Source organism: Nansenia antarctica, assembly GCF_963989245.1.
Source record: "Nansenia antarctica genome assembly, chromosome: 15".
Classification (NCBI taxonomy): domain Eukaryota; kingdom Metazoa; phylum Chordata; class Actinopteri; order Argentiniformes; family Microstomatidae; genus Nansenia; species Nansenia antarctica.
Window position 1 is genome coordinate 7,439,189 of NC_137685.1, and position 17,114 is coordinate 7,456,302.

Consider the following 17,114-nt stretch of genomic DNA (forward strand, 5'->3'; position numbering starts at 1 on the left):
AAGTTAGCTAGCTAGATTTAGCCTACATACTCAATCATATTCAGACTATTTACAGGCCTATAAATAAATGTTTCTCACCTGTTGCCAAGAAGAGGAGCGTATCTCTCCAGCAGAAACGCAGTCCCTAAAGTTGGTGTTCTGCCGTTCAATGAACGGCCTCACGAACTCCTCCAGATGAAGGAATTGACTGGGAAACAGGAGAGTGAAATTGCCAAAAGCCGGCAGATCTCACGTTTCCAATTCTTTACATAAATTGGCATAGGCACCCTGTTTCTGCCGCTTCAATAGCCAAAATTGGCTCCATATTCGTTGTCTCCTAGCTCTTTGTTGTTTATTGATCGTTTCAACCGCAAACGCTGCTAGCATAACACTGATCCTGTCAGCCATTTTTTTTGCCGGGTAAACACAACTCGTGTTGTTGTTATAGAAACGGTCGTTACGTCTCCTTGGTCGTCGGTTCCAGGTGGATGCACAGTTTTTTCTCTGCGACGTTCTAAGCATTCTAAGACGGACCTTCTAGAACTGCAAAGCGTTGCAAAGCGTTGCAAAGCGTTGCAAAGCGTTGCAAAGCGGCGCTTAGATGTGACTATCTATTACATCTGTGCTCGTGTCCATGGTCATACAGCATTAACAGACATGTTTGGGGTACAGCACCACTACTGTAACCATGACAACGCTGCTCATCACAGCTTCCTCTGCGTGCATTTGTGTTGTGGGTTTCTACCACGCTGACTGTATCTAACCCCGGGGCGTCTGTGTGGAAACACTGCACTATCTCCTTTCCTCAATCTCTCCTTTCCTCAATCTCTCCTTTCCTCAATCTCTCCTCTCCTCCATCTCTCCTCTCCTCCATCTCTCCTCTCCTCTCCTCCATCTCTCCTCTCCTCCATCTCTCCTCTCCTCCATCCCACCTGTCCGTCTCTCCTTTCCTCCGTCTCTCCTGTCCTCCGTCCCTCCTGTCCTCCATCTCTCCTTTCCTTCATCTCTCCTGTCCTCCATCTCTCCTTTCCTCCATCTCTCCTTTCCTTCATCTCTCCTGTCCTCCGTCTCTCCTGTCCTCCATCTCTCCTGTCCTCCATCTGTCCTCCACGTGTCCTCTCCTGTCCTCCATCTGTCCTCCATGTGTCCTCTCCTGTCCTCCCATCTCTCCTCTCCTCCATCTCTCCTCTCTTCCATCTCTCCTTTCCTCCATCTCTCCTTTCCTTCATCTCTCCTGTCCTCCATCTCTCCTCTCCTCCATCTCTCCTCTCCTCCATCCCTCCTCCCCTCCGCCAGTAATGAAAGGAAGCACCAGTGAAGCGGCGTGTGTGTGTGTGTGTGCAATTTGAGAGCGTCAAAGGCTGGAGAAGACAGCATGGCATCTCTGGGGAAACCGTGACAAAGCAAGACATCAACAGATCAATGGGAGCGATGGGAAAGCCATTTGCTACGGCTCTCGATCATTAATCACGGACAATGCTTTGTACCTGAATTAATTGGCCATTAATTGATGTAACCTACCAATCCAGAGCTGTTAATCATTGCCCTTCTTCCTGTCAAGAGCCCCCTCCTTAAGAGTTGAAATACTATACTAACACCAGTTGCTGCACTACTGCGTTAGGTGCATGGGAATATAAATATATCTTTATACCATAAATATGGAAATTATTTTGGTGGGGTTGTGTGTAAAAGTCAGTAGTGCAGAGGTTGCGCAGAGGTCCTTGGCTTGGGGCGGGCCGTCTGGGGAAGGCTGCCACTCAGCCTCTGCCTCTGGGCCAACGGACCTCCTCCAGGTGCCTCTCTCTGGAGGAGGAGGATCTGCAGTTTGCTCTTCAAGGCTCCGGGAGGAATAATCACTGTCCTCAGAGAGCTGCTGGCTCAGCTGGATCAAAGAGAGAGAGAGAGAGAGAGAGAGAGAGAGAGAGAGAGAGAGAGAGAGAGAGAGAGAGAGAGAGAGAGAGAGAGAGAGAGAGAGAGAGAGAGAGAGAGAGAGAGAGAGAGAGAGAGAGAGAGAGAGAGAGAGAGAGAGAGAGAGAGAGAGAGAGAGAGAGAGAGAGGATACCGATTAATGAGGAGAGGAGTAGGATGGTAGAACACCAGGGGAGGCTGGTGGAGGTAGAACACCAGGGGAGGCTGGTGGAGGTAGAACACCAGGGGAGGCTGGTGGGGGGTAGAACACCAGGGGAGGCTGGTGGAGGTAGGACACCAGGGGAGGCTGGTGGAGGTAGAACACCTGGGGAGGCTGGGGGAGGTAGAACACCAGGGGAGGCTGGTGGAGGTAGAACACCAGGGGAGGCTGGTGGAGGTAGGACACCAGGGGAGGCTGGTGGAGGTAGACATAGGAGGACAGGCTCATTATAATGCACGAACGAGCAACGGCATCGGACTGGTGTGATTCATAATTTTCTTCATTCCGTTCCCTGCATCACAATGACCCTGTGCTCTGTGCGATTTCTACCTCCACCAGCCTCCCCTGGCAGAGGCCTTCTCTCTCCTGGGGTTTGAAGTTTAGTTTGAAGCTAATTAATACCAGTTCTGCATGCAGCAGAGCAACCCAGACAACACTGAGCAGGCCTCTCCTTCTACTCTGTATGGGCCACGCCCTCTCCTTCCTGCTCTGTAATGGCCACGCCCTCTCCTTCTGCTCTGTAATGGCCACGCCCTCTCCTTCCTACTCTGTATGGGCCACACCCTGTCCTTCCTGCTCTGTAATGGCCACGCCCTCTCCTACTGCTCTGTATGGGCCACGCCCTCTCCTTCCTGCTCTGTATGGGCCACGCCCTCTCCTACTGCTCTATATGGGTGCCACACCCTCTCCTCCTGCTCTATATGGGCCACGCCCTCTCCTTCCTGCTCTGTATGTGCCACGCCCTCTCCTACTGCTCTGTATGGGCCACACCCTCTCCTTCCTGCTCTGTAATGGCCACACCCTCTCCTACTGCTCTGTATGGGCGCCACGCCCTCTCCTCCTGCTCTATATGGGCCACGCCCTCTCCTCCTGCTCTATATGGGCCACGCCCTCTCCTTCCTGCTCTGTGTGGGCCACGCCCTCTCCTACTGCTCTATATGGGTGCCACACCCTCTCCTCCTGCTCTATATGGGCCACGCCCTCTCCTTCCTGCTCTGTATGTGCCACGCCCTCTCCTACTGCTCTGTATGGGCCACACCCTCTCCTTCCTGCTCTGTAATGGCCACACCCTCTCCTACTGCTCTGTATGGGCGCCACGCCCTCTCCTCCTGCTCTATATGGGCCACGCCCTCTCCCTCCTGCTCTGTATGTGCCACGCCCTCTCCTTCTATTCTGTATAGGCCACGCCCTCTCCTTCTGGTCTGTAATGGCCACACCACAGCAACAGGAGATAGGATGTTACCCCATACTGATGATGATGTCATCATGTGTCCGATACATGCAGCTATGTTTAGAACAGGGGAGGCTGGTGGAGGTCGAAATCGGAGGACGGGCCTCATTGTAACGCATGGAATGGAATCCGGAACGGTGTCACACAACATGTGTTGAGAACATGTATTTTTCTTCCATTTAAGCCAGTGGAGGTGGATGTAGACGTGGATAGAGAGGGTTCAACCAAATGTAAGGGGGGTCGGGGGTCAACCGCCAGCACCAGGAGAGGTCAGCGGGGTCGGAGCTCTGACACACTCGTGTCACAAACTGCTGCTCGACACCTGGGAGACACCCTCGTCGCCCCTCACCGCAGCGGCACTCTAATCTGAATGGATTTGTCTCCAGGCAGCGAGCCAGCGCCGGAGTGGGTGGGCGTGCTCCAAATCACCAATGAGATTACAAAGGGCCTTGGTGGAGGAGAGAGAGAGAGAGAGGGGGGTGGAGAATGGAGAGAGAGGGATGGAGAGAGGGATGGAGAGAGAGCGAGAGAGTGGTGGCGCAAATACCAAGTTGTGGTGTGTGTGTGTGTGGGTCGCCATCCCTTCGTCTGCAAGACAGATATCACTCCCTCCCTTTCTCCCTCTCTCTCTCTCTCTCTCTCTCTCTCTCTCTCCCTCCTTCCCTCTTGCTGCCAGGCCGGCTTGCAGCCTAACCACATCAAGCACACTGTGACAATAACGCGGAGAGGCGCCCGTGGCGCTCCGTTCCAGAGACGTAACCTCCTCCTCTAATTTGTGCATTTCAACGATGTAGCAACTTGATCAGGGATGTTGAATCGCCTCTGGTTTTCTGCAGGAAACCAGAGATATATGATATGGAAGATGAAAGATGGGCAGAGACAGACAGACATCCATTCATTTGGGACCCTGCATGTGTTTAAGTTGGAGTGGCTTTGGTGAGATAAGGAAGCTGGCTGGGTCCCCTATCAGTTCTAGTTGACCAGGAATGAACAGCAATATCTATGCAACGTCTGGAGAGCAGGCTTTCCATTTACGATATGAGCAGAGAACTTGACATGATGGAACAGTGTCATGTTTGGATTTTTTATGTGTGAATCTAGTGAAGAGACTTTCATTGGTCACGTTAAGGCTTGCTGAGACCAGCAACCTCTTGCCGAAGCTGGCTAGTTTAACACAACAAGAACAACCACAGCATTCACTCTGTAGTCAGACTAGGGGAAAGCCAAGTCCAGTCCACCTTCAACACCAGGAGGAGGAGGCCTTGGGGAGGTAGAACACCAGGGGAGACTGGTGGAGGTAGAACACCAGGGGAGGCTGGTGGAGGTAGAACACCAGGGGAGGCTGGGGGAGGTAGAACACCAGGGGAGGCTGGTGGAGGTAGAACACATGGGGAGGCTGGTGGAGGTGGAACATCAGGGCAGGCTGGTGGAGGTAGAACACCAGAGGAGGGGCTCATTGTAATGCACAGAACAGAATGAGGAATGGTATCAAACACACAACACCAACTACCAGTCAAATCCCCCACCATGCACTTTTAACCTCACAATGCTTAATTAAATTCCATTTGCCAGGTACATAAATGCGTTGGGCATTCTCATTAGCGTACCCATGATAATTACTCTATTGTCAATCTAAATTGAACAGACTCATGCAGCCGCGTTATCTCACTGTCCCATGCAGCACAAGAAGTACGGAGACAGCTTCAGACCAAAGTCTCTTGTACAGAGAAGACCATGAGTTGGGATTGACAGGTAGTTTCTCTTCCCCCTGCCTGCCCCCCCACCGACGGCTGACAGCAATTAACTGTTACAATGAACACCCTGACAACCCAGCCCAGGATTAATAAACCCGTATCATAAGTGATTACGTTCTGTACAGTGGTGGATTACTCCTGTCCCCAGATTGGATGTCTCTATTCCCTGCCTCGCCTCGCTGGCTTCCTGGCTGTATTGACCAGGGCAGAACAGCCACAGAAGAAAACGTACTGAACTCTGGAACTACAAGACAGGGAACATGGCAGGTGAAGCTTATCTAAGATAGGGATGAAGTCGTCCTGTACAGTTTCGCAGAGTAGTTGTTTTGGCCGGAATCCTATATTTGAGGCGGAGATCTCTTGTTGACCTCAAGTTAGGATTCCGGCCTTTGTGGACAAAACATTCCAGAAGAAAATCCATGGTTTCCTAGACGGGCAGAAAGAGTTTCTGTTTTTGCTAATTGGATTTCTCTGAAGAGAAGCCGCTGCCCTTCATATATTGGCATTGATTTGCTCCTCCGCTGCAGTTCAAGTATTTACCTTCTAGCTGATGGTGAGAGGCAGAGCTCCGTCAGAGCAGGGAGGGGAGGGGTCACTGGAGGGAGGGGAGGGCTCACTGGAGGGAGGGGAGGGGTCACTGGAGGGAGGGGTCACGGGAGGGAGGGGAGGGGTCACTGGAGGGAGGACAGGGGTCACTGGAGGGAGGGAAGGAGTCACTGGAGGGAGGGGAGGAGTCACTGGAAGGAGGGGAGGGCTCACTGGAGGGAGGGGAGGGCTCACTGGAGGGAGGGGAGGAGTCACTGGAGGGAGGGAGGGGAGGGGTCACTGGAGGAAGGGGAGGAGTCACTGGAGGGAGGGAGGGGAGGGGTCACTGGAGAGAGGGGTCACTGGAGGGAGGGGAGGGGTCACTGGAGGGAATGCATTTGGTTTAATGTCGTTTGGCTTTTTGCCACTCCATCCATTCCACTTCCATTTAAAGGAAATGTTCTACTCTTTTTAAGTGGCTCAAACAGAACGGCCTAACCTAACTTTGCTGAGTTATTTTACACATCTGGGACCATTACCATTGCCACGTCACACTGACAAAGACTTCAGAAGATGCCTAGGAGTCTGTCATCATCAGAACACGCCGTCCTCTGGGGAGGCGGTGGAGGACGGAGCCCTGTGATTCAGGGCCTGGAACGAGGAATGGTGAAACAATATCAACCATTTTTACATGTCAGTCATTTAGGAGACGCTTTTATCCAAAGCGACTTACAATAAGTACATGTGTCTAAGGGAATCAACTACACTATCTGTCATCGTAAGTAAAGCTTTCGATAAGAACTAGAGTCCCCGGAAGTCACAGTCCACATTACTGTTCACCTGGTACCATAACAATACTGTTCATCTGGTACCATAACATTACTGTTCACTTGGTACCAGGATTTTCCTGTTCATCAGGTACCAGGACATTACTGTCCATCTAATGGTTGTTACATTAGGAGGTGAGAAATGTACATTTATGTTCCTCTTCTCTACTATTTTCCCATTTCCACTCAGAAACCACTTAAAAACCGATATCAATATCAATCAGGGATCGTTTGGTGGCATTTTCAAAGAAGTCTGCTGTTAATGATTGCCTCGTGACATTGTAGTGTCCATGAATTAACGCTGTGCTTGACAAGGCTAACAATGGGCCAGATGACCAGCCACAGAAGGGTGTCATTTCCTTGATTTGCACGTCTAACAATCATCACTCTTCAGGATCCTCAAGGGTCTTCACAGGATCCCCCAGGCGGAGGCTGGTGGAGGGGGCAATCGGAGGACGAGCTCATTGCAATGCATGGAACGGAATGAGGAACGGCATCAAACACACCAATCCTCATTCCTTTCCATGCATTAGAATGAGTCCGCCCTCCGATGTCTACCTCCACCAGCCTCCGCTGCTGTCCTCACATGCTTACATTCAACTTGGTTGATGACTCAACTATCTGTTGTCTGTTGAGTTACTAAAACCAAAACAATCATACAAACATGCATACAACCTCCACAAATGGTAGATCAGCGAAGATCAATGCAAAGTTACGTATATGTTAATTATTATGATGAGATGCGTCTGCAGCTTGCTTTTCTCTCTCAAAGTGTTTTTCTTGTGTCCTTCCCCTGTGTCCTTCTCTTGCGCCCTTCAGATCAGGAGCGGATAGGGAAGGACTCGTCCTACGAGCAGGAGGGGAAGGTGCAGTTTGTGATCGACGCCGTGTACTCCATGGCCCACGCCCTCCACAACATGCACCTGGAGCTGTGCCCGGGCACGGTGGGCCTCTGCGCCCGCATGGACCCCATCAACGGCACGCTGCTGCTCAAACACATCCGCCGCCTCAACTTTGCAGGTCAGTGCCATAAGCACGCACCTAGACAAACGCACGCACATACACACGCGCGCGCACACACACACACACACACGCACACTACAACAGCACCAGGAGCATGTCCTCAGCTGTGGTAGCATGATAAAGCTGTGATGTGCTGTCGCAGGGTGTGTGTGTGTGTGTGTGTGTGGTCGCAGGGTGTGTGTGTGTGTGTCTGTGTGGTCGCAGGGTGTGTGTGTGTGTCTGTGTGGTCGCAGGGTGTGTGTGTGTGTGTGTGGTCGCTGGGTGTTTACACAAGGCCGCTCTGAGGAGCAGAGTGAGGAGAGGTAGTGTAACACCCCACTAACACAATGTCAACACAAGGTCTGCGGGGACACATCTACTCATAGATGACAGAGATAAGTATCAAAGATGTCCTTAACACGAGAACAGCCATGGAGTAAAGAATATTTGCACTATCTTTATTTTATTATATCTTTGCAATCATGACTTTTCCTAGATATGTGCGTTCTACCACCCAGTATCCTTACATTTTCAAAATCACATCAGGATAATTAATAATTTTAATAATTTTGCCATTTAGCAGACGCTTTTATCCAAAGCGACTTACAATTACAGGGACATTCCCCCTGGAGTAACTGAGGGCTAAGTGCCTTACCCAAGGGCACACTAGTAGTGGTGTGGCTTCAGGCGGGATTTGAACTCACAACCTTCCGATCCCAAGTCCAACTCACTATCCACTAGACCACCACTACCCCTATGATAAGCTAGTATAAAGCTGTTTTGCAGTGTTTCTGTGTAGGAGGCAGGCTAATTTACAAGAAGCCAAGCCAAGCCAGCTTTCCATTGTAAAGACTACCGAGGCGGCTCATAGGTCAAATAGGCACGGCTGTTCTTGTGTTAAACATAAAACAGGACAGCAGAAAGCCCTCTCAAATACATGTTTACATGGAAAACATTTATAATAATGTTCAGCATATCAAAGTTTCACAGACTATTCGTCACATGTAATACACACAATACTACTGTGTGCCCAGGAAACAGGTTTTCCTCAAGATAATAATCAAAGCAGCAACTGTGTATGACACACACACTACACACTACACACTACACACTACACACTATACACTATACACATTTACATTTACATTTTTGGCATTTAGCAGACGCCTTATTCCCAAGCGACTTACAATCAATACATTTGATTACTAAGCATGTGAATCAGCAGTCCACCATTCGTTGCAGGAAGAGTACTCTAGGTCGGGCCCGGGGCCACTGATAGAAGGAAAAACCTTCTCCCTATTATCGCCTTCTACTAAAACGTTTTTTTTAATTTTTTTTATTACTGGAGAAACTGAGAAACAGTACAAGGGGGGCAATAGAAGTTCTTAGGGACACAGTAGAGGGGAAAGCGGGTGTCTTTAGGAGACGTAGTGGTGAGGGTCAGAAGATGTCTCAGGAGGAGCAGTTAAGATGTAACCTGAAGAGATGGGTCTTCAGTCTACGACGGAAGATGGGTAGTGACTCTGCCGTTCTGACAGCCGCGGGGAGCTCATTCCACCAGCGGGGAGCCAGTGTTGTGAAGAGACGTGATCGGGCAGCCCGACTGCTGTGTAGAGGAGGTGGGGCCAGTCGGCCAGCCGAGGTGGAGGAGCGGAGTGAGCGGGCAGGGGTTTGGGGGGTTACCATTTCCTTCAGGTAGGCAGGGGCTGTCCCTTTAGCTGCCTGGTATGCAAGCACCAGGGTCTTGAATCTGATGCGAGCTGCTATCGGGAGCCAGTGCAGGGTGCGAAGGAGAGGGGTGACATGCGAGTATTTGGGGAGGTTGAATACCAGCCGGGCAGCAGCATTCTGGATGAGCTGCAGAGGTCTAATGGCTGAAGCGGGGAGCCCAGCCAGGAGTACATTGCAGTAATCCAGGCGGGAGATGACCAGTGCCTGGATCAAGAGTTGCGCTGCCTCTCTGGTAAGGAATGGTCGTATCCTTCTGATGTTGTAGAGGACGAATCTGCAGGAGCGAGCCGTTGCTGCAATGTTCTCCGCACAGGATAGTCGGTTATCCAGGATCACTCCAAGGTTCTTGGCTGTCAGGGAGGGGGTTACAGTAGAGTTCTCCACTGTGATGGAGAAGTCTTGGAGAGGGCAGGCTTTCCCGGGGATGAAGAGGAGCTCGGTCTTATTAAGATTGAGCTTGAGATGGTGGTCAGCCATCCAAGTTGAAATGTCAGCGAGACATGCTGAGATACAGGTTGCCACGTGTACATCAGACGGGGGGAAGGACAGGAAGAGTTGAGTGTCGTCTGCGTAGCTGTGGTAGGAGAGCCCATGTGAAGAGATTACCGAGCCAAGAGACTTGGTGTAGAGGGAGAAGAGTAGGGGCCCTAGGACGGAACCCTGGGGAACTCCAGTGGAGAGGGTTCGTGGAGAAGATAGCGATTCTCTCCAGGTCACCTGGTAGGAGCGGCCCGCCAGGTAGGAAGAAAACCAGGAGTGTGCGGTGCCAGAGATGCCCAGGTCTGAGAGGATGGAGAGAAGGATCTGGTGATTGACTGTGTCGAAGGCAGCAGACAGGTCAAGGAGAATGAGAACAGAGGAGAGGGAGGAAGCTTGGGCAGAGTGGAGGGCTTCCGTGACAGCAAGGAGCGCAGTCTCAGTGGAATGCCCAGCCTTGAAGCCGGATTGGTGGGGGTCTAAGTGATCCATCTTCCGGAGATAGTCAGTCAGTTGTTTAGATGCCGCGCGTTCAAGGGTTTTGGAAGGGAAGGAGAGAAGGGATACCGGTCTGTAATTGTGGACAGATGATGGGTCAAGGGTAGGTTTCTTGAGGAGAGGCTTGACTCTGGCTATTTTGAAGGCCGCTGGGACAGATCCAGTGGATAGGGAGGAGTTGATTAGGGTGGTAAGGTAAGGAAGGATGTCTGCGGAAATGGATTGGAGAAGGGGGGAGGGGATGGGGTCAAGAGGGCATGTGGTTGCCCGCTTTGATGTGATAAGTGTGAGAATCTCATCGGGGGAGAGGGGGGAAAAAGATGACAATCCAGAGATCGAGTGTCGAGGGGAGAGTTTGGAAGGGGTGTTAGCATTGTTAGTGGGAACAGTGTTAGCATTGTTAGTGGGAGGAGGGAGCGGTGGGGGGAGAAAGGTGCTGCTGATGTCGTCCACCTTTTTTTCAAAGTAGGTGACAAAGTCATCGGCGGACAGGTAGGAAGGAGGAGGGGGAGGAGGTGGATTAAGGAGTGAAGAGAAAGTGGAGTTTTCTAGGATTAGAGGCAGAAGAATGTATTTTTGAATGATAGTAGGATGTTTTAGCAGCTGATGCCGAGGAGGCGTAGTTGGCAAGGAGAGAGTGATAGAGGTTAAGGTCATCAGAAAGGCCAGTTTTTCTCCATTTCCTCTCAGCTGCTCTGAGCTCTAGTCTACAAGCATGTAGCGTTTCAGAGAGCCAGGGAGCTCGAGGAGAGGATCGAGCTGGCTTCAAGGTTAGTGGACAGAGGGTGTCGAAGGATGAGGTGAGAGCGGACAGGAGGGTTGAGGATGCCGCATCAGTGGATAGAAGGGAGAAGGATTCGACAGAGGGTAGGGAGGATAGGACAGAAGAAGAGAGGGTGATGGGGGACAGGGTACGTAGGTTACGACAAGAGGGTCTTAAGTGGTTAGAGGCTGAGAGGGAAGAGGAAGTTTTGAGGGGAAGGGAGAAGGATATAAAGTGGTGATCAGAAATTGGAAGAGGGGTAACGGTAAGGTTGGAAGTGTGGGAAGATCTGGTGAAGACAAGGTCGAGCTGATTGCCTGCCTTATGAGTCGGAGGAGAGGGGGACAGGGTAAGGCCGAAGGAGAGGAGAAGGTCAAGTACTCCAGATGAGAGAAGCTTCTCAGATTGGAAATTGAAGTCACCTAATAGTACGAGTGGAGTGCCATCATCAGGGAAGGAGCTGAGAAGGCCATCCATCTCGCCTAGGAAGTCACCAAGCTGGCCTGGGGGGCGATAGATGACGACAATGTGGAGTTTGACCGGGGAGGAGACAAAAGCAGCATGAAATTCAAAGGAGGATGTAGACAAGTGTGACAGGGGAAGGACAGTGTGTGACCACTTGGGCGAGATGAGGAGTCCTGTGCCTCCCCCTCGACCAGAGGGTCTAGGGGAATGAGAAAAGGAGTAGGCGGCAGAGAGGTTTGCCGGTGTAGCTGTGTTTTCTGGTGTGACTGGCAATTCCAGAGACCGCCTGCGGCGATAAAGTCATGGTCAGTAGAAAGAGGTGGGTAGATGAGATTGGAAGGTTTGCGAGGGGGGATGTAGCATCTAGGTGTCCTCCTGGGTGTCAGAAGAACAGGGATAGGGAGAAAGCACATTGTAGTAAAAGTCTGTAGAGGGGAAGAGGGCTAAAGAACCAAAAGAACTAGAAGTAGCTAAGCGCACTCAGTAGACCGGAGTGACTTGAGGAGACAGCAACACTACAAACAACTGGAAGAGAAGGTACTTAGTACCCTGGCTTCCTCTCAGGCCTTCCTCGATGGACTCCCACAGATAGACTCCCGTCTTGTTGTCAAGAGTCTTGGGGCCCTATTATGCACTTCTTAACTTGCCGTCTTAAGTCTTAATTAAGACGCACCGCCAGGTTAAGACCTACCGCCACCCTTATTATGCGCTTCATACGCGCTACTGCTATTATGCAGGTGTCGATAGGCGCCCACACATAAGACGTAATACTCCCGTGCATATATTACTCATTGTGGGAGTGTTCATATGTTAATGAAGTGCGTTAGGCGCCCCTGCTATTATGCGATCTGACTTTGCTCCTAGCGCTAAGAAGTGGTTTGAAAAGTTCTTAAGTTTAGACTTCATACACGTTTTGAAACACGAGCGCGCCTCCGCGGTTTGCGCATGCATGTGGGCACACATGAACACGCACGTGGCTCCACGGCAAGACGTCAATTACGGTCACAGTATAAATGCTTTATTTCAGAAGGGAGAGGCCAGCGCTGTACAGTATGTTGCCTCCGCATACTGTGCACATACAGTACGAGCATGCCGTGCGTAATATAATGACATCAACATCTGTCATTCCTGCAGTCTTCCAGCGACCCCTCTGTAATACTTCTCAACTCACAAGCGGAGGTATTGCCGTGTTTATTCAGAAAATAATCATGCACGAGCTTGTTACTTTCTTCTGCAGAGAAGCGCGCTGACCTCCTTCTTAGGACTTCCATAATAGCATAGCGCTAATGACTCAACGCAGCCGGTTCTTAAAGGGAATGGCACCTGGCACGCTGATTGGGTTGATTGAGAAGACGCCCAAAACACACCCATGACTAATTTATTTGCTTAGCGCCGGGTTTTAGGCGCCCACTACCGCACGCATAATAGCAAAGTGGCCTTGACCACGCCTCCACGTCTTAAGTTTAGATCTACCGCCTCGTCTTATTGCTTAAGACTTGAAGTGTATAATAGGGCCCTTGGTGTCAAGAGTCTTGGTGTCAGGAGGCTGTCGCAGAGGCTGTCGCTCTCAGACAGGCCAGATATTAATGGAGACTCAGTAATTGCTAACAACTGGCAGGCTTGTAGCCCCTCCCACTAACGACCACTAATGCCAACGACTGACAGGTGTTCTCACTAGTCGCATGTATGAGCCAAATGTCCCCTGGTCTATCCAGATATACAGGACAGAGGCTCCTCCTACTTGCAGATTAGCACCTACTTGGCTCAGGGGGGCTAGAGGTTTCACTAGAGTTATTCTGCCAGGCTTTGTCTTTTAAAATAGACAGTTACAACACTATCACTTACTAAACAACTTACAACTTTAAACTATTAAACTTCATAAACAACACAGGTATCCACTATAAGTAGTCCAGGTTAAGTAGAAGTAGTCTTACTTACTCAGAATGCAAAGAGATGAGTCCACTGCTTAGGTTTCAAAATGTATGAGCCAAATGTCCCCTGGTCTATCCAGATATACAGGACAGAGGCTCCTCCTACTTGCAGATTAGCACCTACTTGGCTCAGGGGGGCTAGAGGTTTCACTAGAGTTATTCTGCCAGGCTTTGTCTTTTAAAATAGACAGTTACAACACTATCACTTACTAAACAACTTACAACTTTAAACTATTAAACTTCATAAACAACACAGGTATCCACTATAAGTAGTCCAGGTTAAGTAGAAGTAGTCTTACTTACTCAGAATGCAAAGAGATGAGTCCACTGCTTAGGTTTCGAAATGTAACATACACCAAACAATTATTTCATTCCCTTGTAAACGACAATTAGTTGGCAGACAGGTGAGTGCGGTTCAAATGGTTGTTTTCTTGTTTTACTTAATGGATCATTCCAGAAGCAGCATTCCATGTCCAGGGAAAATTGCTACACCTTGTTGTCTGTACTCCTCGGATCCTCGGTCTCGCTTCAAAGAATTAATTACAATCTCATCTGGGTGTGCAGCGACCAAGTGTACAGTTCTGTGGCGCCGCTCCCCTTAAACATGTCACTGTGTCAAGCGTTCAGGATGAGGCACAATAGAGAAGAAAGGTCAGGCGTCAAAGAGCCCCAAAGCACCATTGTAATTACTCACAGTGAGCTGCCCTCCTCTCTGACAAGCCTGGCAGTCAGCGGTTTTCTGGGATATCTAGACTGCCAGTGTCTGTACAGAGGCCACGGCGAGCCGGGCGTGAAGTGTGGCTCGAGATTGGTCCTTCAGTTATTCCTCCAACAAAGGCGAGAACAGCGTTCTTCGTTCCTTCTTCTTTGCTCTGATTGGTCTTAAAGGAGCCACTAGTCATGTGATGACAGGACTCAATTGGCAATAGATTGCAATAGTTTTGACAGACGAAATTGTCTTTGAATTGTATGACGTGCGTTCATTGTTTTCCAGGGGTTTAATGGGGACATGTTTTGACCTGTGAGAGAGAGAGAGAGAGAGAGAGAGAGAGAGAGAGAGAGAGAGAGAGAAATAGTGTGTGAATGAAACGTCAACTCACAAAGTGTGTGTGTGCGCCCGTGCACGTGTGTAAGTGTGTGTGTGTGTGTGTGTGTGTGAGGCCCTCGTCTGTGCTTGAGGAAGAGGAACCTGTACATTTCGCTCCGTCATCTGCATTCCTGAAGATTGACTGTTCTCTCTCAGACCAGAACCACCTCTTCATCTGTTCCTCCTCAATCTTCTACTGTCCGACTGCCGATTCTGGCTCAGCAGCAGCCAAGAGGGCCTCTGCATACAAAGCAGACGGGTCAAACAGTCTCTAGTGTTCCTCCTGCCCCCCTGGTGCACTGAGGACCAGGACCCCTGGTGTTCTACCTCCCACAGCCTCTCCCGGGACCTCATTTATAAAGAACAACTTTTAAGCAACATTTTTTTATAAATATATATATTTTGGCGGGAGAATGTGCAGTCCTCTATGGACACTCTGACCCATGCGTACGCACATAAACGGGAGAAATTAGCAACCGCAACTCAAGAAACTCAAGAAACGCTTTGAAATTGATTCCATTGTGTAAAATAAATAGACGTATTAAGAGTTGTGCACACAAAAAAACATAATTTAGGATGATAAATACAAACACAGATATATTTTTTTTGCAAAACAACCCCTCAAATATGTTTCAGTTTAATCGGGTATCATATTTAATTGGATCTGTAATTGCATGTTATGAAATGTATTCTCATAAATAATAAGGTGAACAGTAGGACAAATTAAGTGTAAACTGATGCCATTTTCGATGCCTCAGGCAGATACAAGTGCAGATTTTCATAATGGATCACATGTTAGTTGCGCAGAATTTCACTGGGTGAAATTTCTTTTTTTTTGCCTTCACTGTCGTCATGCAGTCAATATGGATAAATATTAATTAGGGGTGTTTCACTGACCATTTATAGGCAACTATGGACGTTAAAAGGGTGGGACAAGATGCTCGTTCACCGGCGTGGGACATGCATACGCACTGTGTTATAAATCAGAATATTTTTGTTGGTAAACTCTCTGTCTTTTGTATGTACGCAACCTTTTCATGTCAATCCTATGCACAGTTTTATAAATGAGGCCCCCTGGTGTTCTACCTCCACCAGCCTCCACTGGTCGAAGGGCAGCTTGAGACTCCAGAGGTCTGATTGAAGCCACCCGTCTGCAGCGATCATTAACATCCCATTTACATTGTTGTTATTTAGCGGACGCCAAATCATTTGACTAAGCAAGTGATTAATCAATCCACCAGTCGTAGCTGGAAGAGTAATCTAGCTCAGGCCAGCTGCCATTGGCAGTTGTTGTGATATAAGAAGAAATATTTTATTTTATTTTATTTGTTTATAGACACTGGAGAAACAGTACAAGGGGGTAGTAGACATCTTAGGAGACTATAGAGTATAGAGGGAAGCAGGTGTCTCATGGGGCTGGGGAGTAGTAGATGTCTCAGGAGGAGCAGTTAAGGTGTAGCCTGAAGAGATGGGTCTTCAGTCTACGACGGAAGATGGATAGTGACTCTGCAGTTCTGACAGCCGTGGGAAGCTCATTCCACCAGCAGGGAGCCAGAGTTGTGAAGCTGTGAGAAAGTCCCAACGGATTCAGTATTTCACAACACGTGAACCCCATTGGCCAGACACACGCCTTGGACTGACTCACTCTGTCCTCTGATTGGTGTACTGTAGCTCTACATTTGCAATTCTGCAATTCTGACAGCCGTGGGAAGCTCATTCCACCAGCGGGGAGCGAGTGTAGTGAAGAGACGTGACCGGGGCGGCGCGACTGCCGCGTTGGTGTAGAGGTAGTGGGTCCAGTCGGCCAGCAGAGGTGGAGAAGCAGAGTGAACGGGCTGAAGTTTGGGGAGTGACCATTGGCACCATTGAGCCAGTGCAGGGTGCGAAGGAGGGGGGGGGGTAACATGAGGCCGGCTTGAGACCACGTCACGGAAAAAAGTCTTTCTTTTTTTCCTGTTAGATTTTTCTTTCTGCTCTGCTGCAGACTGCAGAGCGGCCTCTCCCCTGCCAGCCCCGGCTCTGAAGTTCTGTCCGCGGAACAAAGGCAAAGCTACTGAAGTGTTGTGGGTGCTGTGGGCCCTTCTTCCCCTCCGCCCACTCCCCCTCTTCTCAAGGAAGTGCCAACTCTTCAATGTAGTGAGACTCAGATATGCTGCCACTGTTTCTGCTTACCGCAGCCCCCGTCTGATGTTCAAACTTCTCCAGAACACACATGAACTACAGAAGCAAAGGACACTTCAATCAGATGTGAGGAGCAGCTTCCTCTACGTGTTTATCTGTGTGTGTGTGTGTGTGTGTGTGTGTCTGTGTGTACACACCCCTGACACAGGTACTGTTGACTTGTGCAGGTACTGTTGACTTGTGGGGAGAAATGCGGAGACTGTGTTCCCATGGTAACTACCCTGCACACGCCCCGTTCCGTGTCTGACAGCAGCCGGACTCTGTGTTAAAGGCTTGAGGCCTGGCTGAGACCACTTGTTGATGGCAAAGGTCCGTTTAGCAAAATGCATTAATTATGTCGACCAAAGGAAAGTGAGAGAGAGAGAGTAAGAATGAAATGTGAAGTCAAGTACGCGTGTGTGTGTGTGCGCGTGCGTGTGTGTGTGTGTGTGTGTGTAGGTTGTGCACATGGCGTGTGTACAGTTCATTAAGCACTAATGACTGGCGTAGCGAGCTACAGGCGACACTGCTCAAGGTGCCCCCCTGTGGTCCTCCC

At 49.8% G+C, this 17,114-nt stretch overlaps 1 protein-coding gene across 1 annotated transcript in view; it reads left to right on the plus strand.

The window, feature by feature from the left end:
* Positions 1–17,114, plus strand: part of grm4 (glutamate receptor, metabotropic 4) — a gene marked incomplete at both ends in the record, with an annotated part of 70,107 nt that overhangs the window by 34,742 nt on the left and 18,251 nt on the right. Inside the window, one exon of the mRNA XM_080545607.1 lies at positions 7,264–7,464. Within this exon, the coding sequence (XP_080401733.1) occupies positions 7,264–7,464 (201 nt within the window). The remainder of the gene's footprint in view (positions 1–7,263; positions 7,465–17,114) is intronic.